A 26,015-nucleotide genomic window follows, 5' to 3' on the forward strand; every position below is an offset into this window, starting at 1 on the left:
CCAATGATTAGCAAAAGCACAACCTCAACAGCACGCGTCAGAGTCAGACATGCTTCACAGAAGAATGACAGACAGTAGGATAGAAAACAAATCACTCCCTTATCAGGTGATGCCCTCAGAGAAGAGCTTCATGACCCTGGAGGACTGAAGACCCCTGAAAAACTTTGAGGTTGCAAGAAAGGTAAGGAAATAATGCTCTAGAGGTCAAAACTCCTTGAAGGAAATTTAGCATAGCTAACCTAAAAAAAGATTGATTAGGAGCTGGATTCTATTTTCATATGCTACAGACTGTCTTAAGTCAAGATGCAATTTGTACCCTCTGAGAGTCGTTTATCTCAGTTGAACTGTAGTTTTGAATTGAATGTGGAAGTTTTAGTGGTTTGTACTATTTGAATTAATATTTTTGAATAGCCATGCACCTGACAGGTGCTTCTGCAGGGCTCAAATCCTGACATGGAGAAGAAAAACTCTCTTGGGTCTCACAGGGTGTGGTTCAGCCCCCAGAACACCTCAGCACCTCGTTTGGCTGCTGTCCTTTCTCAAGCTGGACTTGCTGAAGAGGCCGTCAGAGGCAACTATCTCTGTTGTCCCAGAACTGCACAGCTCAGAGCAAGACCACCAACACTCAACAAATGTGCCTGCATCACCACAAGCCTTTCAGCAAGAAGCCAGGTAAGGATTAAATTTCCTTGATGAGGTGAGCAGGGCTATTGGCAAGTCCTGTGCAAGAGTCATAAGCATTCTTTATTCCTAAATCATATGCCTTGGGTTCTTGGAAGCAAATTCTTGGTCTGTGCTGGTATGTAATCACCTTTTAATGAAGTGACTGAGACTTCTATTTTGTTATCTAAAAATTCAGGCCTGGTAATGAACTATAATTATTCACTTTTCAAGTAAAAATCTCAAGTAGTATCCTTAAAACTCCCAAAACTCTTGTGAGGTAAGCAATAATATGTCTCTGCAGATGGATACATTTTGCTCTGGGAAGGCAAGAGGCCAATTCCATGTAGGCAACTAGAACCTCATAGCACCCATAAACTTTGGCAAACAAGAGCTACAATATTTTGCCCACAGTGGGAATGTGGGGTGACTGGTGCTCCGTTGCCCAAATGTTTTGCCTGTTAGCCATATTCTTTAGCCATGGGGCTCTTCTGCCTGGAGTGTCTGAGTGCTGTGGTCAAGGTATGCTGCAGGTTACTGCAAGTTTGTGAGACATGGGCTCTGACTCAAGGCAGCCTGGGTTTTGTTTGTTTTCGTCCTTTGATGGCTTTCCCCCTGGTCTCTGGCTATATCTAGGCAGTGAACAGAGCAAAATTAAGAACTCCTAATAACAGTCACATTGGACTGAAAAAAATACCAGCTTTAATCCTTTTTTTCTGTGTCTCGGCATTTTTCAGCATCTATAAAACCAAAGTATTAAAATATAACAGATGTTGGTCAAGCATTTCCAGACTTAAAGCTACACTTCCATAACCATCTATTGCTTCTGAAGTGAGAAACTGGGGAATGGTTAAGTTTTCTTGAGTGTTCCATAAAGGCAGTAAGCCCCATGTGAGCTGTTTTAAGAGCAAGTCCTCTGTCAAGGTGTTTAGTGGGGAAAGCCTCTGTACACTGAGGGTCTCCCCAGTCATCCCATCTCTTGAAGTTTGTGGTCTTAGCATTGGGTCTGATGCCATTTGAGAATGTTTGCTTTTGTTTTTGGCAAGCATTTTTGCTAAGTCCATTTTACTTGACTTTTTGCAAGAGAGTGTGTGTGCACTGTCTCCTTATGGTCTTTGTACCATGGTCACCATCTGATTTCTTCTAATAGTGCATCAAGCAACTCAACCAGTTATCACATTTGTACACAGGAATATTTGAGGGGAGTTTTATTTCTCCAGACACAAATGCTAATCTATTCATTAAATGAATTTACAAAAAAAAAAAAAAAAAAAAAAAAACCAAAAAACAACAAAACAAAACAACAAAACAAAACAAAAAACTGAAAGAACAGGAAATTATTTTGTGCCAAGGTGAGTATAAGAACTTTTGGTGAATTTGATTACTTATTTTCCTTAAAATCATGACCATTTCTATTCCTATATAGAAAAAGCCAGTAATATCTTCAGAGCATGTTTAATATCTCTAAAGCAGACTCTGAGAGGATCCTCTTTTCTTTATCTTTTTCTGTGTGTGACGTGCTGTGTGCTCTTCAGTCACTGTTCTCGTATGTACAGACTGAGTCATCCATTCAGGGAATAGAAATCATGTTCCCATGCTGAGTCATGCTGGCCAAACACAGAGTATCAAGCATCAAAAAATGAAGAGGAGCCTTTGCCTCAAAGAGCTTTTGGAAGTGGAACGTGTCTTAACTATTAAAAACATTTGTTGAGTAATTCTGACAAATTTATAAAACTCATTACTATCTTGAGAGTAGGAAAAGGAGTAGTTCCAAGAACAGAGGAACTAAAGAAACCTAATTTCCTAAAAAGATGTTTCATTAAAGAAATACGTAGAAATCCTGTATTAATCTAGTACATTTTTTAGATGTGTTTATTATTCTTGTCTTTGGTTTGAAGAGGATGAAAAGTTCAATGGAAATCTCTTTCACTACATAACATTTATCTCTCTCTGAGGGTGCTGTCTAGTATCCAAAAAGACTGTTTCATCCAGAAGCCCGGTTAAAAGGGTCTTTTATTTTTGGGAACTAGCAGTCACCAAACTAGAAGCAATGCCTGGAGGGTTAGTAGTAGCAGGGAAGGAGGTGCTGCTGGGGCAGAAACTTAGGAAGATCCCATAATGTCTAATGTGTTGAAAGACAAAGCAATAAAGCAAGTCAAGGGTGATAAAGTTATTTGCCTGCATATGAAATACTTTAAGTCTCCTATAAGTACACCTAGGATTGGATTGCCTGATAAAGCAGCAGTTTTATTCGGGGTCAAATGCAACCTGGGAGCTTGGAGAGTAGCTTCCTGTTTGAATACACACAATGAGACATTAGACTCATTTGTTTGGTTATGGAACAGCCAAAAGCATGCTGAGGTGTTGGAGTTCAGGCATTGATCATTGTTTGGGTGCTTTTGGTTTTGGTTTGACTGTACAGAACTGCTATAAACTTCTGAATACCTTCTGAACTTGAGCCCTGTTTATGAGGTAGGATGGCTCCAAAGCATCACATACTCTTTTGGTTCACTAACAGTGCTGTTCGGATGTGACTGAACTTGTATCTGGGCAAGATCTTAGATTAAGGGGAGCAATATGTGGTAAGCCTCTTCCTTCTGGGATGGAGTAAATTTCAGCTTATGATTCTAACCAGAACACTGTGGAATGGAGTAATTTGACTGGTGCTGCTCAGCCTGTGCTAACGGGCTTGGCAAGGACACTTTGAAACACTCTGCTCCAGACTGGACAGGAGCCCTGCACGAAGTTTGTAGGAAAGGCTCTATTCACAGAGAGCAAAAGCACCACTAGAACTTTTTCTTTTAAGGAACAACAGTTTCACTTCACAAGTTTGTAGCTGAGCTAGCAAACAATACATGAAACAAGACTCAGTTGTGAACCACACATGAGCTGCTGTACAACTTGGAGCTGACAGACAGTGAAGGAGTTATTGCTTGGCTTAACCTCTCAGCAGAGTGAGCTGCAGTGCTGGGTACTAAAAATATGATATACCTGTGGGATTTGTTTCTGGTAAAGTAATATTAATAACCTGATATCCTGTGGGAGGCTTCTGGAAGTTTGAAAATTACAAAGTGTGGGCCCACCTAGAATGAACTATTTCTGATTGCTTCAAAATTGCACTTAAAATTGGGGAAATAGAAATTCTCCACAACTAATTTTCCTTTTCTTTCCTTGCTCCTCCCAAGGCTTTTCCTTTCTGCATTTCCAAACACAGCAATTTTAAACTATGCAGGAGAGGCCAGGCCATTTGCCACTGTGGGAAGCATTGAACGAGAGACACTTCTGAGACTTGACCACCAGCTGCACCACATTTAATCTAGCAAGGCTCCTGCTAAATACACACGAGTTTTAAATGAAATAGCAGCTATGATAAATAAGTAAATAAAAATCCCAGCTCTCTAGAAAGTAGGAACTGTTCTCCCCTTTCCTTACTTGTGACTATAAACTCTGCCCTCTGAGGCTAGAGAAGAGCTAGCAGAGCTGCCTGCCCAGCAGCATCCCAGCAGCTGCCAGCTACCCCAAATGGCTCAGCGTGCCTGGGAACATCCATGCTAGCCAGCCTCATGCAAAAGGGCTCTCTGGCTGCCTGCGCAGACCTGCACAGCTATTTGAGTGTGTGCTCTGCGAATGCCAGCAGTACCACCCAGACTCCAGTCGTTAGCCTAAGGTCATCAGTACATTTCTCTGCATGGGAGTGTCTGCATTTTATGTATCACTATGGCTTGTCTGGGTGTGTGTTTATTTGTGTGCTTGCTCTGTAATGGTCCAACCTATCTTTCATGTATATTTAAAAATATTTTTTTAAAAGAGGGTAGATACCATTACCTAAAGGAAAGCAAAGTGCAGGGTCAGAAGTTATGCCCTTTGCTGAAGGAGACAGAGCAGAGACATGCACTGGGACACCAGGTTTCTGACACAAAGCCTGCAGTCTCTGCTAAGCCATGTTACTTTTTTTGCCTCCTCTGTGTAGGAAGCATTCTGAATTGTAGATTATTTAACATGCATTCCTGCTGTTGTGCTTCAGAAAGCCCTGTGGCAAAGGAGGGGAAATTCTATTCCTTTACCTAAGAACATTTACTACTTCTGGTGTTACTGACAAGACTTAAGCTCAGCAACAATTTCCATTGACTTGAGGCTGAACAGCAACAAACTGTCAACAAGAGCACTCAGTGCATCCTTTAGCAGACCTCTGACAGAGTGACCAGCCAAGTCCAGCTGCATTCATTTCCAGTGACCAAAGCAGGTGGTCAGGGACCCAATTATGACCTCGAACACTAAATCAGAGTCCTGCAGATTACCAGATCCAACAATTAGTCCAGCCCTTTGCTCTGCTGCGGTTTTGTTCACAATGGTCACTCTTTCTTGAAATTATTAGTCTTGTTCATTGTGGCAGAATTTACTGAACAGCAGGTTGTTCAGCAGCTCTCAGGTTTGCAATATTTTTCCTTCAGAATAGTTTTTTCCCCAGAATTTTTCCCTAAAACAACAATGTAGAAAAAATCACCTCTGGAAGTGACACATTTTGTCCATAAGATGTTTTCTTTAGCCACATTATTCAAAGAAGTCTAGAAATAAAACTTATTCTTAACCAATAAATTAAATCATTTCAACTTCAAAATGTCTGAACAGACAGGAAATATATTTTTTATTATTATTTTTTAACCAAACACAATTTCTGGAATCAGCATACATCAGTATGGCCTATTCTGTGATTCTCACAGAAGCTAAAATTTACATGACAAATGTGCCCACCTTCAAAGTAGACTATAAACTCAGAGAACCAATTGAATAAATCACTTTGCAAGAGACAGATACTTTCCTTTGGTCTTTTTTTAGACTGTAACCCCCTAGGGCAGGGATAGTCTTTATTTTATACCATCTATCAGTCCAACCCACTGCTGAAATTTAAGAAGTAATAGTTTCCACCAGACTTGATTCACTTCATAAAAATCAGCTTATGCTCTCTTGTTGACACCTCTGTGTAAGACAGGAACTGAGCAGGTATTCAGACTGGATGTTGTTTAATTTCAAGTGGAGTTAGTGAGATAATATGGTGTAGACTGCAGAATTTGCTCATTAGAATAACGTTTGGTTTTTTTTGTTCCTTTCTCAACTCTTAACCACATTCTCACATCTCATTGTGGATTGTGGATTGCAAGCCATATATGAAACTAAAGCAGTCAAAGAACTTACGTGTATTTTTGTGATATATGAACATGAGTTAATTTCAACACTTGTGTTGTTGCTGTTTAGCCACTGAACACCATTCTGTTACAGCAAAAATAACTAAGAGGTTTTTTCCCTCTTTTTATTTTTTTGTGATGAGGACAGACAAGCTTGAAACAAACTCCATTCCTTCTCCTTCCCTTTCTGCCTCCCCTGCAAAATCAATTAAAAACATGATTCACGAGGCAATAATTTGATGAATTTGATTTCTTATAGTGATACTAGCAGACAGGCAGACCAGAAAATGTGCTTTCTGTATTGCCATATGCTCTACTTTTCCACAGCAAAGCAAAAGATCAAATACTGTCGTCTTTCTTTCTCTGTCATTGTAAATTATTCTGAGGAACCTACTGCTTGAGATTAAGGAAGGTCAAGCCACAAATGTTCATGGTCCTGAGTAGCCTCATCCTTTGTGAGACTTCTCTAGAATCTGTGGAAGCCATAAATGTACCTGTAGAGGCTGGTCTCTTTTCTTAGTGCTGTCCAAAATTGCATTGCCTCTGCGCATGGATGGACTTAGGGACAGGTTCCATAAGTTCTTAGAGGACCACATTCCTCAGATAACTTATCAGCATCTTGTTCCTGCAATCTGTTAGAACATAAGATCAAGAGCTTGTCCCTTGGCCCTGTAAATCAGCAGCATGAATGTAGACTGAGGTGTTGAACATGCTTTCCTTATTTGCTCTTTGTTATGCAGTGTTTTCCTAATGTCATGCACATATGGTGCAAAGCAGAGATTTACATATGCAGTATTGCTATCACAGTGTTCCATACTAGAGGCAGGATTCCAAAGCCTTTACTCATGGCGAGCAGGTCCCTCCTCCATGACTAATGCCTTGGAGATCAGGGCAGCTCCAAGTGAAATGAAGCGTTACTTAACACATGGTCAAGATTTAGAGGCTTTCCCTGTCATATTAGGGACAAATATTGTCTCTTCCCCTCCTGTACCTCTGGGTCGATGTGATCCCACACAGACCCTGGGTAGGTTTGTGTCATATGGGATTAAAGTCAACAGCCAGAAACACATGGGCAGCAGCCTGATATCAGAGCCAAATCAGGGGAACTCTACCCAAATTATCATCCACATCTATGGATATCTCAGACATCTGTCAGTCCCTATACATCCAAGACTCCACAAGTATTCTTAGTAGTTGTACAGAATATGTGTCCTATTCCATAAGCTCAGGGAGAGAGCAGCTCCTGAGTTGACACTGCGGAAAAGCCTTCTCTGCTGTTTAAAATAGCTCCAGTGGTGCTGGATAAAGGCTGTTCACTCCCCAGGGGAAGAAGAGGTGTTCTGTACATGTAAATGCCTTAAAAGCTGGAGAACAGTGCCTAAGGACTTCCATTTCTGCTTTCTTAATTAAGGGGAGAGAAGCTGTACTGTGTCAAACTAAAATCAATGCTTCCATAACACCTCTCTTTCCCCATCCCAAACAATCCCAATTGCTTCTGTGGTGTTATAGCTTCCCTGACTCAACGATTGTGTCCCAGTATTTAACAACCCTCAAGGAACTTAAACTCTTTTATAAATTGCTCACATACATCACCACATCCCATGCGATGTCCTTCCCAGCAAAGCTGGGCACTGAGGGGAAAAGCACAGCTTTGGTAAATAAGGTTCTTGCAGAGTGTGGGCTATGGGGCCTGCGGGAGATGGCCAATGACCTCTCCTCTTCTGGGCCAAATGTCAGCAGAGCAAGTTTCTCAAAGTCCTGGCCCTGTCTCCAGAAAAACTGGTGCCTGTTAGCAATGCCATTGCTATTTGGGTGGGAGGTAGTTATATGTGTTAGGCCCAGACTTTATAAAGACACTGCAGTATTTAATTCTTCAACTAAAGAAAATCTCTGTACTGTGTTGACTATGAAGTCTAATCTGCCAGCTTTGAGCAGAGTGAATTGGTGAAACATTGGAAGAGAGCTTGCAGAACTTGTTATACTTGTTCTGTGAATAACACAAGGCTTTCCCATACTCTCGTTCTGACGAATTTTACAGGCACTACAGTAAACAAATGCCTTTCCTAGAGAAATGCTGCTATTTAAAATACTCAGGCTGGGTTTTTGTTTTAAAATGGAAAGAAAGCAAACACATCATTCCACTCCAATTACCAACAGCAGTGAAGTTTTTGTGTGCTTTGGACCTACCTCGAGGCACATACGCAACCACTATGAAGCAAACTCCACCTGAGTTCATTGCCCTCTTTCACACTGGGCTCCAAGTAAGTCTGAGTGGGCTCCACATCATGGGCAAATGGGAGGGTTGAAGAACCTATACTGGTTCAAGCCATGGAGTTTGCTGCTCATGGCCTCTGTTCCCCCCACGTTGCTCCACACATACAAACGAGTGGCCTCCCCCAAGGTTTTACCCTTGTTTTTAGCCCTTCTAGAAAATGAAGTGTCAGATGTTCATATTAATGTAGAGGTTAAGCAGCCCGTGGTAAGGTCTCCTGGCTGGACTGGCTTGATTTATATGGCTCTTGTCACCACACCAGTAATTAAGAGTGAACAGAGCAGCAATGCCAATGCTGTATCTCATCAACTTGGACATCTTTCTATTTCAGGGAAGAAACTTCACTTAAGAAGTGAGAGTGCAGCTGGTCCCTGAGACAGAAAACACTCCCTTGCAGATAACAAACCAAAACCATTGCGGAAAGTCAAGATTTTAAGAATATCTAGCATTCCTGAAGCCCTCCCTAGATGTAAACCACCATGTGGTTATTAAGTTGTTATTCTTAAAAATTGTTCAAGTATTTTTGCTACTTGTTATCCCCATTTTACATAGGGAAGGTTGGTCTTACACAGACTTCCAGGTTTTGAAGTTCTGGCTCCTACTTCAGTATCTAATTTTTCAGGCCACACATAGAAACTTACCTCCTTTGGGACAGACTTTTTTCCTTTTTGCACTAGTAAGCTGCATAGGTATTTCTGCTGTCGTTATTACCGTGTCCCGCAGCAGTAGGGAGGAGGAGAGAAGATCCAGCAGGCAGGAATTGTGCAGCAAGATTGATTTATTTAATTATTTTACAAACTCCTTTATAGACTTTTTCTTCATAGTCTAATTGGACAAAGGATCAGCCACCCCCCTGGGGTGACTGGCTAAAATCTTAAAACATCCATTGTCAAAATATTTTTCTACTGTACCATGAACATAGTTCTACAAGGTCACAGGTGTTCTTAGTTTACAGAACTTCTGCTATTATCTTCCATGAGAGAGAAAAGTATCCCACAGTTTAGAAGAAGCAGGAAAATTCCTTGCTAACAGCATTTTTGTATCCACACATAGGTCTCCCTGAAAGGCAGTGACAGGCTTCCACTTCTGTTTTCGAGACTTTTTCAAGGTAATTCTTATTTCCTCTTTCTTCAGCATTTTTGTATCCACACATAGGTCTCCCTGAAAGGCAGTGACAGGCTTCCACTTCTGTTTTCGAGACTTTTTCAAGGTAATTCTTATTTCCTCTTTCTTCCTTCTCCAGATTCAGGTAAGACTGGTGTTCATTTATGGTCAATCTTCTGGTTCTTGAGAAACTGCACGAGAAATGCAGTGTCCTTATTTTCCTTTCCTGAGGGAAGTCCTTGTGAGCCGGCAGCCGACTCTCCAAGGAAGCCCTCTGACTTCTGTATGGGCTTGCTCAAGTACACCTGGCTTCTGTAGCACTTTATGCTAGCTTCAGGGTAAGATGCAGAGATAAAAGCAAAGGTCAGGAGCAGATCTGTGAATGACAAACATCAGAATCATGGAGCACATATGCCTCTGCCATGAGCCGTAACAACTCTGGTAACCTTGGAGCACTATGATGTCCTGATACAGTCTCTTTAAACTTACAAAAAAAAAGCCTGGAGAGAGCTGTTCAGACACACTGTGGTGTGCTCCAATTCAAATAAGGTCATGGAGTTGCACTCTCTAAACCTGTCATTATTCCTGAGGCACTGGAAAGGACATCAAGGACACATTTCAACTGTTTCAATCACACAATCACAGCTTCTTGCCAGCTCCTGATTTTTTATTTTAGAAGAAAGATTCATTCCATCTATTGATCCCCATCCCTGTTAACTAACTTCAACCAAATTCCATGGAAGAGTGAGGACCTCCCAAGTTTTGTGAAACCAGGTAAAGAGGAGATACTGCAACCTCAGCAGCTGTCTGTTGTACCACCATCAGCCCACGTGGCAAATTACCATGGATACATCTCCATACCAGCTGTCTCTAATCAAGCTGGTGTTGGAGGGCACAGGAGGGTACTGCAGATGACAGGCAACAAAAGGAGAAAGCAAAATAATTTGTAGAAAAACAATTTCCAGTAGTTCCACTGCTGGGAGGTCCAGGCATTTGTTGCCTGCTCCATATAGAAGAAGCATTTCTATATTCTGCAACCAGATAGGAAACAGGCAAGATTTTAAACAGCTCATGCATTTGCAGACTTATTAATTCCCACAAGACCCTCATCTCAAATTAATAGATTGGGCAAGGCACATAATGAAAAAGCAGTCACGCAAATAAGCCAGAAAAGCCAAAGTATTGGTTTGCATGAGCAAATGCTGGCTGGATAAGCAAGGGCTAGGTAATGTAGCATGAACACATGAAGGAAGAACATTATTGAAGTTTAAATTGATAAAACTTTGAGGATGCTTGAGTCCTTGGTGATAAATTTCTATCTGCAGAGGAAATTAGGCTTAAAGGAAAAGGAGCTGGTTTAAAATATATTTAAAGTATCAAATTGCATGTATTTATGCCGAAGTCACTTTCCCACTCCCACAGACTGGGAATAGAAATTGTGGTCCATGCTTGCCTCTTTGAAAACTGCAGCATCAGTTGTTTTACAGTCAAATAAGCAGTGAGGTCAGGAAGGAAGCAGGTCTGGAAAAGTTAATGCTCTTGCACTGGGTCTCATTTTTTAAATGAATTGGGTCTCTAGTTCTGCAGAAGTGGCTGGGAAAGGAAGTAATGCATGAAATCAAATGACGAGGAGCTTGTAGTTTAGGGAGCTGCTTATGAAGATGGGATGACGGAGAATGTGAAGTAACCTATCCAATCTGACCCATTTCAGAAATAAAATTGGCAGGAGACAGGTCTCTTCATCCTCATATATCCCTGGGCTCTTTCATGGTATGCTTTCTATTACACCAGGATATTGTGTTCTTACCAGCAGTGCAGGATATCACACACTGGTAGCTGGGGGTCTGATGGAGGTGGGAGTGTGCACACGGAATTGATTAGAGGTTCACATCCTCTTGCTGAGGATTTTAAGGACTGACTCCGAATTTGGAGAACAGGAAGCTACGGAGACAGCTATATCTTAATTACCTCTGGACGGTTTACTGAAATACTCAAAGAATTGCTCATCTGTCTGAACAGAAAGGGAGTACTGCCATCAAAGCTGTTGGGAGCTCAAAAAGTAAATACCAAAGAGCTGAGATCAAATAGATATCCTGAGGTGTGTTGGGGACCATGCTATAAATAGGAAGGAAGAAAAATCTCAGAGCATTCAGGTGGCTCCTCACAACACCTTTTTGTAGCCATGTTTTGACAGCACCCAAAATGTGATGTCAGCTCTTGATTACCTGGTTTGTGGACTAACTTTGTCCTAACTGAGTGGCAGCAGCTGATTTCTGTGGCTGCAGTGGCCAGCCCTGTTTGCCATCCTGCCTGCCTGCTGGTGTGTACCACTGGAATGGCTACCTGAAGAGCTGCCTGGCTGTTTTTAGCTTATTCTTTTCATTACAGGTCCTATGTATCTTTTGTGTTACCCATGGGTTTACTTCACCTTTTTTATCTTGCAGTATTGCTGGGCAATGGGAAGTGCTTGGCACTCTCATCCCATTGCCATTTTCATATTGAGTGGTTTTCTAGGTAACCCGTGAAAGACTGAGTCTGTTTATGTTCTGGGTTTGGGGTCAGCCCCATTTGGAAACCTCAAAGACTGAAGTTTTAGGTCCTGTCTTGCCTTCTAAAGATTAAAATTTCTACTTCTGTAGGAACTAAAATACTTTATTGTTTCTTTTTTTCTAGAAACCTCAGATTGCAGGCAAGAATTTGTAAAAGACTTTTGGTATGGATTGGGAGTGCATTTCTGAGGCTGACCCTCCTCATGCCATGGGCTTTGGGATGCATAACCTGTGTTTCTTCCAAAAGGAGCTAAGATGAAAGATGTGCTCCACGGGCATATGTAGCATACCCCAATGAGTGCTGGACACTCAGTCCACAGGATCACAAGAGGCAGTCTGAACTAAAATGCTCAGAAACACATGCAGTGATGATGACAGGGCCTGTGTTGCAGCTGTTTTACTTCACAAATCCAATCCTCCAACACCAAGTGACTTACCCAAATCTCAGTCTTTGATTATGTACCTTGCTATGTTGGCCAAACTGCCTTAAGGCCTTCTTCAGGGGCATTTATGTTGGCTCCTCCTCATCAGAAAATAAAGGATTTTTCATTTTTCCATTGCTGGAAAGTTGGGCACTTTGTAACATCTCTGATTTCCAGAATCTGCTCTTCTGCTCAGTCACATTTGTTGACAGTCTCCAACATGCTGCAGAACTTTTACCTGAGAAAGATTTTGGAAGTTAAAGGTACATTAAGCAAAAAAGTCAGCTGGTTACCCCTCCATGTCCTGAGGGATTTGTTTCAATGCAGTTGCAGTATCTCTGGGATTTAGGTTACGTTAATCATATTGAATTGACAAGCCTTTGCCACATATGTCTTTATTACTTAGCTATGTAGTGCTGAATAAAACATGATAGAATTTTTTCTAAAGCATTATGACTTACTTTGCTTTAAATAAAAATTATTATCTGCTCTGTGGTTTAAACCCTTGGCAGACAAAACCTCAAAGCACATGACAGAAAAATGTTTTTCCCCTTCTCTTCAGTGACAGCTTTGTTAGTGGGCTTAGTTTTCCATGGAAAAAATGCAAGGTAATGATTTCAGTGGCATATCTCCAGGGTCACAGAGAAGGAACAAGCAAGAAAGTGTCCATAAACATTAGGGTACTTACTAACAGGGCTGGGAGAAAAGAACTGATTATCATCTCTGCTTTTTTTGGCTAGAAAGGAAAATTTACCTACTCAGATACTTTAGTTATTGAATCTGTGTGCACTGAGATGAGTAAGGAACAGAACTGCTGACTGCAAAATATTGGGAAATAGCTATGACCATGTTCCTGTTGGTCAATTGTGCAGGGAGTGTTCCCTGCACATGGTGCTAGATCATCGGCACTATTCATTTATACAGTCCCAGGCTAGACTGGCTAGTAGTCTTCCACATAAAGTTTGAGAGGCAGCAGAAGGCACGGAGTGCTCCTGATTGGTAGTTTGGATGCAACCACATCAGTCTGATGGTAGTGTGGATGCAGTCACATCAGTAGGCTGAGAGACCTTATAATTCTGATGGATACAATCTACTCTGTGACAATTCATTTCATACTGGAGAATGGCCCTGTACAGTTACTTGCATGGTCAGCCTCTGTGTATCTTTGTTTTAATTTGAGTAACATATAGGAATTAATGTAGAAAAGTCAGTTAAGGTAGACACCTCCACAGTGCAAAACAAGGACTGGATATAAGGGAAGGCTGACTTATTTTATGTTTGCTAGCTTACATAAGGACTGGTTGCTGTAGTTTTTCAGAAGAATCACAGTGTTGCAATGCCTTATCATTGCTATCTGTGTCCACTTGGGATGCAAATGGCAGGAGATGGCTGAATCTGTAGAAACCCCCATTAGCCACACCCTTGATGCAACTCACATTCTTTGCGTGTTTACTCAGAGCTACCAGCTTTCCTCACTCTCTCTGTGCCACAGATTTCTCAGCACTACGATCCCCTAAAGAGTATTTTGAGCAACCGCTTGCAGTATTTGCACGTGGTATTGAACTTGGTGTGGGAGCTGTGAACAGGGGAAGGGAAGGGAAGGGAAGGGAAGGGAAGGGAAGGGAAGGGAAGGGAAGGGAAGGGAAGGGAAGGGAAGGGAAGGGAAGGGAAGGGAAGGGAAGGGAAGGGAAGGGAAGGGAAGGGAAGGGAAGGGAAGGGAAGGGAAGGGAAGGGAAGGGAAGGGAAGGGAAGGGAAGGGAAGGGAAGGGAAGGGAAGGGAAGGTGCAGGATAAACACAACCAACTGCAACCAAACATCACACCTGAGCTTGGCTTCATGGCATTTTTACTCTTCCTGAGGCAAAGTTCATGGCATGGGCTTGTGGCTTGTTGTCCCCATCTCTTTGTCACTGTGGACATACATGGGCTGTGACAGTCTATGCAGTGGGTCAGGAATTAGGTGAGCAAGAGCATGAAGTGCAGAACAGCCAGTGAGAGTAATGCAATTAGCAGTAATAGTGTTCATAATCAGACACCTAGCATTACTACTCACCCATCCTGAATAACTACACAGTGTGATCTGATAATGTCACCATGCACCAGCACAGGCTGGGGGCTGACCTGCTGGAAAGCAGCTCTGTGGAGAAGGCCCTTGGGATCCTTCTGGACAACAAGCTGCCCATGAACCATGTCCATGAGAGGGGACCATATGAATGTATGTACATACCCAAAGGGAGGGTGTCAAGAGGATGGATCCAGGCTCTTCTCAGTAGTGGCCAAACAATAGGACAAGAGGCAATGGGCCGAAACTGATGTACAAAAAGTTCCATCTGAATATGAGGAAGAACTTCTTTACTGTGCAGATGACCAAGCACATTTCCCAGAACACATTGCCCAGAGAGGCTGTGGAGTCTCCCTCACTGGAGACATTCCAGAACTATCTGGATGCAATTCCATGCAATTTGCTCTAGAATGACCCTGCTTGAGCCGAGAGGTTGGACCAGATAACCCACTGTGGTCCCTTTCAACCTGACCCACTCTGTGATTCTGTGCTAGCTCTGCTTCTACTGACATCTCATTTATTGACAGCACGCTCCAACTGTATTTGCTGCGATCATACAGGGTTGTATAATTTCTGGTTGAATGAAGGAATATATGTAATATAATATATGTACCATAGTAATACCAGTGTAACTCACCTCAACAAAGTACAGAAATAAGGCAGGAGCTAGTTTTTATGCAGGAAACTTGTACTGTTTAGTAACAAAGATTATGTATGTAATGTAGCTCATTCCATCACAGTATCAGTCCTTATGTCCTTACCCTCGTGGACTGTAAAATTACTGACATAAGAACAAAGCCAGAAATGCCTAGTTGAGGGACTTGTTAAAGTTTGTGAAAAACCACAGAAGTCTCTACATGAAGTTACAAACAACAAAATGATGCTTTTAAGCAGGAAGTGTATTCTACCCTTTGAAATTATGTCCTAGATGGCAATGGAGGTGCCACATTCCCCAGGCATTCAGCAGAGATTTTGTTAGAGGGGAAAGAATAATTATATGGTAAGTAAATCTGAATACTTTTGTCAATACAGTGTAGTTATTCCTATGACACCCTGATAACCGTTTTCAGTTTATCTTATCAATTGCAGCGTTTATCTTCAATACAGAAAGAATTTGCCATATCTTTTTTTTTCCTTGTAATTACTTTAGATATTAATCAAAATGCAAGAAACATTTTTTTTTCTGCTTTATATGGGACAAAAACTGGGGGTTGTTTCAAAGAGAAGCCATAATTCAGAAAATAGATGGCTCAAACTTTCTCCCATGCAATGAGTGCAGTAAGTCTTGGAGTGCTAAAAACCACTACAGCCACACAGGTTTTATTTTTAAACTTTTTTTTTTGTTGCCTACTTTCATTAGTGTATAAGCCGCTGCTGTGAATCCTTAACAGAGTTTAAACAATTTTAAAAGTCTGTTCCTGATTTAAGAGAAGTTCCCTGAAAAATGCCACAGTGATCTTGGTGACTGAGATGATAGATAAAACACGGATATTAAAAAAAAAAAAAAAAAAGAACATGTAGGAACCCTCCTGAGATAACACTATGGTCATGTGTTGAAATACTGACTGCAATTTATTATAATTAAGGTTAAATTTCAACACCCACGTGTTTGTTGGTATTGTCCTTTCTAAGTGCTGTTATACAAACAAACAAACAAACAAACAAACTGCTGGATTCTGCACCTGGGATGGGGCAACCCTGGATGTACAGACAGGCTGGGGAATGAGATGCTGGAAAGCAGTGCCGTGCAAAGGGACTTGGGGGTCCTGGTCGATGGCAAGTTGGATATGAGTCAGCAGTGCCCTGGCAGCCAGGAGGGCCACCTGTGTCCTGGGGGGGCATCAGGCACAGCATCACCAGCCAGACAAGGGAGGGGATTGTCCTGCTCTGCTCTGCACTGGTGCAGCTTCACCTCGAGTGCTGGGGGCAGTTTGGGTGCCACAATTAAGAAAGATACAGAGCTATTAGAGAGAGTCCAAAGGAGGGCAACAAAGATGACAAAAGGCCTTGAATGGAAGCATTATGAGGAGTGACTGAGGTCACTTGGTCTGTTCAGCCTGGAGGAGACTGAGGGAAGACCTCATTGCAGTTACAACTTCCTTATGAGGAGGGACAGGCACTGATCTCTTCTCTGTGGTGACCAGTGACAGGACCTGAGGGGATGGCCTGAAGTTGTGTTAGGGGAGGTTTAGGTTGGACATTAGAATAAAGTTCTTCCCCCAGAGGGTGGCTGGGCACTGGAACAGGCTCCCCAGGGAAGTGGTCACAGCCCCAAGCCTGACAGTTCAAGAAGCATCTGGACAACGCTCTCAGGCACAGGGTGTGACTCTTGGGGTGTCCTGTGCAAAGCCAGGAGTTGGACTCAATGATCCTGATGAGTCCCCTCCAACTGTGATTCTGTAAACAGTGTTAAGAGAAGAGAGAAAGATAATCTGAGTGTGTAAAAATGCATCAATTTTCATCAGGGACACTCTCTAGAAGCAGCATGATCCAAGGTTTAAATAGAATGTTTAGAATAAACAGCTCTTGAGTAATAACCCTAGCTCTGCCACTAACACTCTGCCCAAGGCAAATTATTTTACATCTATAAAATGGAAATGATAGCTGCTAACCTGCTTTACAGGAGATTTGCAAAGATAAATTAGTTAATGTTTGTGCAATATTTTCAACATGCAAAGTGCCATAAAGCTCCATGAATTATTATCTCAGCCCTTGCTTTAAAAGCTCAGTGAGGAGTCATAGAATACAAACTACAATGCAAAATACAGTCAACAATCTCAAACACCATGCAAAATCCAAGCAAACTGGATTGTAAAACCACGCTAATTCATCTCTATTTAATTTCTTCTCTTCCACTGAAGGGCCTGCCCTTTAAAATCACTTTCACAACATGCAGAGAAGAGCTGCATTGCCACTGAGGAATGGTTGCTGATGAATTTTTTTTGAGGGGCAAATGACCCACTCTTGGCGGATAATGAAAAGCAAGACTTTTTTTTTCATGTAAGGAAATGATCCATCAGCAGGGATTTTTTTACTCTTGAGAGGATTTTGAAACTCTATTCTGTTTTGAGGGAATGTGGAAGAGATAGGAGAACTAATCCTGCTTTTTCCACTGATAGGGAAATCAGTTATTCATCCTCTTACAGCTACTCCTCTCCATGTGTGGCAAAGTAACCAGCTCAGTGGTGCAGGCAACTGGTGGTGAGTAACTGCAGTCAAATTCCGCAATCCAGAAGTATCTTCACGTGAAAGAACTACCAGATTCATGATCTTCATAGGTCAGCATGTTTATGGTTAATATATAGAAGACAAGATACATATATATACACATACTATAAAGCAAGCAAATCAAAAGAAAGCTGAAGACAGATGTTGCATTTAGTATTTTCACTACGAACGATCAATTTAAAAATTGGTGATCAAAAGGCTGGCCTTTGTTCCATGATCTTTGATCCACACACACATGCAGCCAGTAATAAAAGTTTTGCAACATGAATATTGCATGCCCTTAGTAAAATTCATGTTAGCTTCAAAGGAGTTATACCAAAGGCAGTCACTGGATATGTGACCAGCTGTTTAGGGAAAATGTAACGTTTGACATTTCAGAACCATTTCAGAAATTGCTCAGTTGTGTAAAAAAGGCCTGAAATTCCTGCCTGTGGTAAGTTTCTCAAACTTCAGTCTTAAGAGTTCCTTTACATGTCTCATGACCTTGGCAAGCAGAGCACAATGCCACAAAAGTAACACATTTCTGCTCACAAAGGTGGGAGGACAGAATTTATGGCAGCTTGCTGTGCAGCCCCTTCAGCAGTGCTGCACTGCCAGCAGCAGATGACAGTCTCCTGTAGTGGATATCTGCAGTGTGGGAAAAAAATTTAAAGGGGAATTTGCCTAGTCTCCCCTTGCTCACCATGTCAGCAATGAAGGAGGAGTTTAGTTGGGATTGAATACTTGAATTTATGTGCATTTATGTAAGAGCAGTACGTGATGGGAGGGTGAAGCAAGTATGAAATGTTCCTGCTCAGTATAGCAGGTAGAATCACAAAAATTCTGAAAAGCAAGTATTTGATCTTTAGCATGTTAGGACAAGATTTGGACCAGTTTCTCCACTGAATTAATATGCAAAAATGTTTTCCTTTTTTCCTATGTTTAGTTTAGTTTTCATTTGTCACTTTGAACCCTTTCTTCTTCTAGATTTTAAAAACTCTATTGCCTTCTACATTGGTAGCTTGACACCCAATGTGCATGTCTAGGGGCACATTTTTATTTAGTATTTACATACTGAACTGATTTGAAGGTCATTTCTTGGTTGTCTTAATTGCATTTCCTTTATCATAATGCAAGCTGTAATCATTAGTGTGTGCTGAGAATGCTTTGCAAATATTCCCTCCCTAGAAGCTGATCTCTTTTCCCTAGGTCTCTCTCACTTTTAAAGATCCTCCTATTTGTCTAAATAAATGAAAATGAACCATATACACATAGTGTTTGTGAAGTTGCACTGAGTGAGAATCTTTGAAGCCAGTTTGTACTAATATTGTAAGTTCAGGTTCTGTCCTCACAGCCATGAAACCAATCATATGGATAGAGTTCCTCGGATGTTATTAATGTCTGAGTTTACTTCAAAGTACATCTTTCACATTATTTACAAAATATAATTGAACAGAATGTCAGCTACAGCAAATGAAAGCTGTCTTGTAATGCAATTCATCCTAATAAATGATTACAGGCCTGTAGGGTAATGCATGGTTAAAGGCACGTGGTCGGGCATTGGGCTTTGGGCTAGGACGTGTAAAGGGGATGGTAGTTTTCTTTGCCTAGTTAGGACAGTGACTAGTTAAACTATCGGGAAAAAAAAAAGATTTTACAGAGGAAGTTGACTGGTAGGAGAAAGGCAATGCATCTCTTAGAGGAACATGCATAACAGAGGAAAGTCAAGGTACACTCAGTGGCTATTTTGCAATCTGTTGTGTTCCGATACCCTGTGACAGACGCAGGTGTTTAGCATGGAACTTCCCAAAACTCATGTCATTACTGACTTTAGTTCTGGAATTCCCACTTAATCACAGTAGTTTTAAGTCTTCATATCCTATTGACTGTGTAACCTAAGCCTTCACAAGAGCTTTATGAAGAAATTAGCACCAGCATTCAGCAAGTTTGAATGTTGAATCACGATTTACTCGGAGAAATCCCAGCCCAGACAAGTGGCACTTCTGTGTCCTATTTACATACCTGAGTGACAAGACAGTGCTTCCTCCCACTTTCCGAAGAAACAGCCTGTTAAAAAAACGGTAAGATTATTTTAATGAATACTGAATAGCTTGGGTTTTCCTCTTGGGGGAAAGGACCACCACACAGGTACTCTTTTGCTTAATGTCTGTGGAAGTACTTGGAGCACCTCAGGAACACTTGTGTTATTTTGTGTTTATTAAGTAACTTGCTACGCGGAGCAGCGAGCACTTTCTCACTGCTGGTGGCAGGGGAATAGAAGCAGTATGGGCAGATACGGACCCTGTCATCCGTGTGCTAAATATGCACCAAAACCTCACTGTTTCATTCCACGCACACACTTGGCCTTACAAGTATTGGGAGTAAAATGACAGAACGAGAGCAGGACTATCCGCAGAGGCCGAGTGAGCTCCGCTGATTTCGGGCGGCAGAAACAAGGCCGGAGCCCCGGAGATGCACCTCTGGGGAGTGGATTGAACCTCCGGAGCGGCTCCGCTACTCCCCATGCTGAGAAATGCTGAGAGTTCTCCCTTGCCCGGGATAGCTTTCCCTGAGGAACGGGATGGGACGGGACAGCGCTTGTAGCGCAAACGCCCCCGGGACACCCGCACTGCTGTAAACCTCTGCTCCCCCACCGCTCCCGGGCGGGGACACACGGGAAGGCAGAAGCTGCGTTAGGGCCACGCCGCTTCTTCGCGAGCAGCGGCGCAAACGCACGCTTATGCCTTTGGCAGCTACCGGGCAGAAGCTGCCGGGAAGTAGAAAATCCACACATACACACCCCTCCCAGTAAGGAAGAATGGCTAAACTATCTCATCACCACTCCCACCTCCTCTCATCCTATATTCCGGGACAGGTGGGGGTCCCGCCCCTTCTCCACCTGGGCGGGGAAGGAGCTGCCGGTTTCTCCTCCCCTCTCCTCCTTGCTCCCTCCCCATCCTCCTCCTCCTTGGCGTCCCCAGAGGGAGCCCCTGCACTCCGCGACCGAGTGGAGAGCGCAGCCGGGCGCACCCCGTCCCACAGCCGCTTCCAGCCGCTCCGCAAGCCCCTGCGCACCCGCCGCCGCTTGCAGCAGGAGGAGCAGAGGTGGGGGGAGGAGAAGGAGGAGGAGGAAGGCAGCAGCCCACCCGCAGCGGGGCACCCACGTGTGCGCGCAGACCTCGACAGCCGCCCTCCAGCATGCTGCTCGGAGCCGCGCAGGGCAGAGCGCCGGAGAGGAGCTGATCGCTGCCGCGGGAGAAGAGCACAGCAGGAGCGGCTCCGCGGAATCATCCGTGCGCCCGTCCCGTCCGACCCGCAGCCACTCCGCCGAGGGAACGGCGGTCCCGCAGCATGAGCGGCCGCAGCCCCCTCGCTGCTGCCGGGCCCCGCGGCGCCGCTGTCCTGGTGCTGCTGCTGGGGCGCCTCGCTCTCTCCCTCGCCGTGGAGGGAAAAAAAGGTAGGGGGGCGCGGGGGTTCCGCCGCCCTTTGCCGGCGGCGTCCCGGGGGACCAGGGAGCCGGAGCTGCGGGCGGCTGCGTGCCGCGGCCTCCCGTGGGGAGCGGCGGAGGGAAAGTCCCAACTACTTATTTCCCTAAGAAAAAAACCAAACCAAAACAGAAAAACCACCCCAAAAGCAGAGAGAGAGGAGAAACGGGGAGAAAACCAAACCTATAGCAGCGATCACGCAGCCCTGACTTCCTGATTCTTGGCTTATTTTCTTTTGTGGGGGTGGAGGAAATAAAAGGGAATAAGCCTTGGCACATCTCATCTGTTGTGCTTCTCTCCTTTAGTGTTTCTTTTTTCTACTTCCCCCCTTCCCACGTTGCCCAGTCGCTCCCCGGAGCGCGCTCCCCGGCTCAGCCCAGCAGAGCCGCTCCCGGCTCCCCTGCACCGCGGCTGGGAAAAGCCGCGGGGTTCCCGAGTAAGCACCGCTCCGGTAACCCGCCGTCTCTGTGACCCGGACACCTCCGCTTGTCCTGTTCAAAGATAGTCACAGTAATAACAGAAAGAAGTACGCACCTGGGGAGGGTGACTGAAAAGGGAGGAAGCGTCATGTGGGTTCTGGTTCCCCAGTTATCAGAAAGAGGAGCAATTTATCCCTGCCCGACCCGGCGCGAAGGAGCCGCCGTCCCGTCCCGTCCCGTCCCGTCCCGTCCCGTCCCGTCCCGTCCCGAGCCTGCCGGCGCTGCCAGCCCCGGCGCTGCCAGCCCCGGCGCTGCCCGCCCGTCCCGCCGGTGCGTGGGAACAGCACGGCGGGGCTGGCTGTGGGGCCGGGGCGTGGGGCTGCCGCGAGTGCTTGGATTTTCCCTCTTTATTGGAGAAATTGCTTCAGAGGGTGAGAAGACGTTTCTGGCCGGTCAACCTCGTCGCTTTTTCTCTGTGTGTGGTGTTCTCTTTTGTGAGTTTGGAGAGCAGGCCCCGGCTGCTGTTCCAGCCGGAGAGCAGTCCTCTTTATCTTGGAAATCTGCCAGCCAGAGGAAAAAATGCAGATTTGGGTGGTTTGGTTTTTCTTTTTTTTCCTTTCATTCTTTTTAAAGAAAAAGGGGGTGAAGAGAACTATTGCTTTCTAGAAGAGCTGATTGCAGGGCTTAGAGCAACTGACTTAGTCTTTCGTGACTGTGGACTGTAAAGACGCCCTGAAAGTGAGGAACACCCCATCCAAAAGAACTAGTTGCACAACCTTTAAAAAGCGGAAAGATTCTCTTGTTCCAGAAATCAAGTTCATACCTGTTGTTGATGTAACATGGGCAGTTTTTCTTTCCCCTTTTTTTTTATTTATTTATTTTTCATCACCCTTTGAAGCTGATGAGAAGTGCCTCCCATCTGCTCTGCCTGTGTTAAAAGTCTTTTGAGATGCAGTCTCAGGTGCACATGCCCTGTAGAATATGTAAAGAGTGAGAAGAAATACCTTGTTTATAATGCCTAATTCTGTGTCTCACAAGCTTAGGAGGTTGCCAGTTTTTTGAGGATTACTAAATAATCAACATCTACGTGATAAATGCAATAGGGGTTATTCTCGGGATGTTGTATCAGCAAGTAACTGTTCCTCTGGTAAGAGCTGGAGGCTCAGTGGCACAGGTGAAGGCAGAAGGATTTCTTCAGAAAGCATTAATCAATTGACTGGACTTTATTAGTTTCTCCCTGCACTTGAAGATAAGCAAGAAAATTACTCAGAGGTACAAAATAAAGCAGCATCTGAGAATTGTGAGATATTGATTTGAAGCAACAGGTCCAAGAGGTAGTAGAGGATCAGTGTATGTTGGGGACTGCCTCCTTGGTCAAATGATAGGACCTAGCATCAGAATTCAGAGTAATGCTGAAAGTAAATGTGCTGTCATAAATATACACAACACTTCTGAGTTTTAGGACCAAGTTCTGTGGATTTTTACAAGTTCAAATTGCATGTGAAATGACACTTTTTAAAATTTCAACCAGATTTATTCTATTACCAAAAGGAGATGTCTCAAAAAAAAAAAAAAAAAAAAGGTGCCTGGGCAACTGTTAGAAGAACATCAGAATCAGCCTATAAAATCCGATCAACATAATGTTTGAATGGAAATTTAAATATAATTGTGTCTTTTCCCAAAATTGTAGAATGAATTTTCTTGAATATGGATGAGAGAAAACTGGTTTTGTTATAACATTGTAGTCATTAAGATACAAAAAAGAAGCCTAATCGAGCATATTCCAGAACCAAACAGCATTGTTCAAAATTGAAGTACCCTCATCACAGAGATCAATGCCCGCCTCTATCTACCTGCTCTGATGTTGACCGACATTGACCACAGTGGAACTAATCCGGATTTCCACTAATGTACCCTGGGTGGCCTGCTCAGTGGTACCTGAGATAAATACCTGTGATGGCTGGCATGCCACTTATGCTGGACGCATTTGACCCATGTCCTTTTTGTGTGCCAGTGCTCGGCGACAGTGCTACGGTTTAGCAGATTGCTTTTTGTTGCTGTATATTGGTTTTATATCTCTAGTTTTGATCTGTAGCTGCAGCCGTTGTGGGATGGGAGTGTGCTGCTCCGTGTCGGGAGCGTGCACGCAGGCATGCTGGGCAGCTCGGGAGCTGCCGGAGTGGACTGTAGTAGCTTTCTGTACCTGGAGTCTTATATAAAGGACTAAGTTCTTTAAGGATATTGAAGTATTCTTGTCCGTGTGAAGTGAAATATCCTGTGCAGTGTTTACGTGTGGGCTGTGTGTGCACTTACATTGAGTATTGCTGCCCTTTACCTTGTCTTGTAGTTTCTGCACTGTGTAGTATTCTGTGATTACTTGTGTCAGGTATGTACAAGTAGATGGGTCTTTGGATTGTGCAGAGCTTGATCCAGTTCCATGCAAGCATCCAGTGTCTTTTTAGATGCAGTTCATTGTAACCTGGCCACTGCTCTGTGGAGCAGAGATCTGGCAGGAGAAGCCTGTGAGTTGTGCTTGCTGTGGGGGCCTCTCAGGAGTGGGGGGCTGCCCACACATCCACAGCTTGGCTGAGGAATCAACAGGGCTCTCTGTCTACCTGGTATCAGGTGAAGGATGTCTCATACTCCTGTTACAATCCTGGGAGAGCTGGTACACTGTTCTCTCATTCCTGTTTGTGTTACTACTGACACAAGTGGAATTTTCTATGTGGACAGGAGCTAGTTATGTTTGTGTATGTATTTATTATGTGAGGTCTTGTCTGTGCAGCCATTTATTATTTTTTATTCTCCTTGGTAAATGACCAAACAATTTTGGATTTGGAAACTAAAATAAGTCTCTGCAATCTTGATGGTAAATGCAGTTGGAGAAATGGAAACTTAGATACTGATGCGGTCCAATTTGGTGAGATAATAGAAATAAATAATGTTGAGCGTAGAGCTGCTCTTACTCCAATGCCTCAGTGTTTGAATGCTTAAGAACAAAACCCAAATCACATCATTGAGAGCAGGGAAGGGAAGGTAAAATGCTAGCACTCATCTCCTTAATTCAGTCAATCTGCAAAATACAGTGACTTGGTGCAACATTTTACAAGAGAGTTTGGCATCTCAGCAAAGTGTGTGTGTGGATGGTGAGCAAAGTAGATGCTGAAGTGCTAGTAAATACAAATGTGTTATTTCTTGCATCAAGAGTATATTAAGAGATTTGCAGATAAATAGGAAATCAAGATCAATGCCCTGGAGACTTTACAATCAGAGTAGTCCATTGTAATTTATTTGTTAATTTATAAAGAGAGACTTTTGGGGAGTGTCGCACAATGCCATTATGGTCCTCAGGGCTGACTTTTGCATTTAGGTATCCATGTATCACTGAAATCACTGGGATATGCTAGCTTTAGCAGCAAGGTAGCTGACTAGCCAAACCAGTTCCTTCAGAAGGTGTCCTTATCTTCCTTGAGCACAAACTGCCGTTGCTTAATAGCTCTTCAGAAACAAGCCTAGTGGAAGGTTTACTTCATTTTTAGGGAGGATGACAGTACCTTCATGGAATGGTTTTGCATAGAAACTGTTGATGTTGCTACAAACTCCTGCTCTAGTCCAGGTTTCAGTAGTATGTGTGCATCAGAGAGTACAGTCACGCTGTGTATGGGAGTGGATTATCCCAGAAAGAACTGATACTCAAAATTGGTGTCAGCGTGTTATAAGCACCAACATTTATGGGTACGAGAACTTGTGTTAAATCTCATGTTAGACTTGGATCTGTATTGCAAAAGGGTTTGTGTAACACAGATTTCATTTGTAGAACTTTATTTGAGGGAGCCAGAACTGGCTGTACTCACAAAAGCATCTTTTGGCTGCTCTATATTAGGAACACTTCCTGGGGTGACCTGGCTGACAAACCTTTATAAATCTAGATTAGTCAAAGCGGGGGTGAGGTCTAATTCTGTAAAAAGATTACTTCCTAGACAGAATAATTGTTATTTTGGAAATGTGTGAATTGCATTAGGCACTTTCTAATTGTGTTTATAATTTCTCAAACCCCCATTCTGCTGTACTGTTTTCCTTGAGCATCTACTAGCAGAAAATGAACTTCTGTCACTCAGGGCTCGGGAATCTGGCACAGGAATCACACTCAACTTGGCTGGGAAATTGCTCGTTTTATCAGAAAGAGAAAGTTATTAGGAAATGCAGCAGAGCTGTTATTTGCTTCTCAGTGGAAGGATCGTTCTCACTTTTTGATTCCTGCAGTTGTAGGAGGTGTGTAGCCTGCAATGACCTCTCGAGCAGCAGTTTCTGTGCTGACAGGGATAGTCGCCTGTCTCACACTCACCTCAAGGTTAGCTTGAGCAACACATCTTGTTCTAAGTGCAGAATTTGCCTCTTTGGATCTTGAGCAGCGCTTCACCCAGCACCTGTGAGAGGGACCGTGGCCAGGGGCTGTGTGACACTGAGGTCTATGGCAGGGGAGCAGGGATAATGACGAGGGGGCCCTCACCACTGGGATACACTCTTCAAACAAGGCTGATGCAATGCCACATGCCTCTGGTGTTGAGGGTGGTCTAAGATCTGTGTTGGATGTGACTGATCAGAAATCCTCCGTTCCTGAGGACCACTGCTGTTCATGCCTGATGGCTTTAG

At 43.5% G+C, this 26,015-nt stretch overlaps 1 protein-coding gene and 1 long non-coding RNA gene across 4 annotated transcripts in view; one reads left to right on the forward strand and one right to left on the reverse strand.

Moving 5' to 3' along the window:
- Nucleotides 1-8,885: 8,885 nt before the first annotated feature.
- LOC138106692 (uncharacterized) lies at nt 8,886-21,595 on the reverse strand. 2 transcript variants are annotated; one of them, XR_011149069.1, is made up of 4 exons: nt 21,478-21,595; nt 19,481-19,525; nt 12,232-12,428; nt 8,886-9,595 (listed from the first exon to the last, which is right to left on the reverse strand). It is a non-coding gene; the product is annotated as an uncharacterized lncRNA (long non-coding RNA). The 2 variants fall into 2 exon arrangements; XR_011149068.1 differs by having other exon boundaries at nt 12,206-12,428.
- The window catches only part of EGFR (epidermal growth factor receptor), a 158,389-nt gene continuing 152,826 nt past the window's right edge, over nt 20,453-26,015 (forward strand). For both annotated transcript variants that reach the window (XM_069007755.1, XM_069007756.1), the window contains exon 1: nt 20,453-20,915. In XM_069007755.1, the coding sequence (XP_068863856.1) occupies nt 20,810-20,915 (106 nt within the window). In that variant the 5' untranslated portion in view covers nt 20,453-20,809. The remainder of the gene's footprint in view (nt 20,916-26,015) is intronic.

Source organism: Aphelocoma coerulescens, chromosome 2 (assembly GCF_041296385.1).
Source record: "Aphelocoma coerulescens isolate FSJ_1873_10779 chromosome 2, UR_Acoe_1.0, whole genome shotgun sequence".
Classification (NCBI taxonomy): Eukaryota; Metazoa; Chordata; class Aves; order Passeriformes; family Corvidae; genus Aphelocoma; species Aphelocoma coerulescens.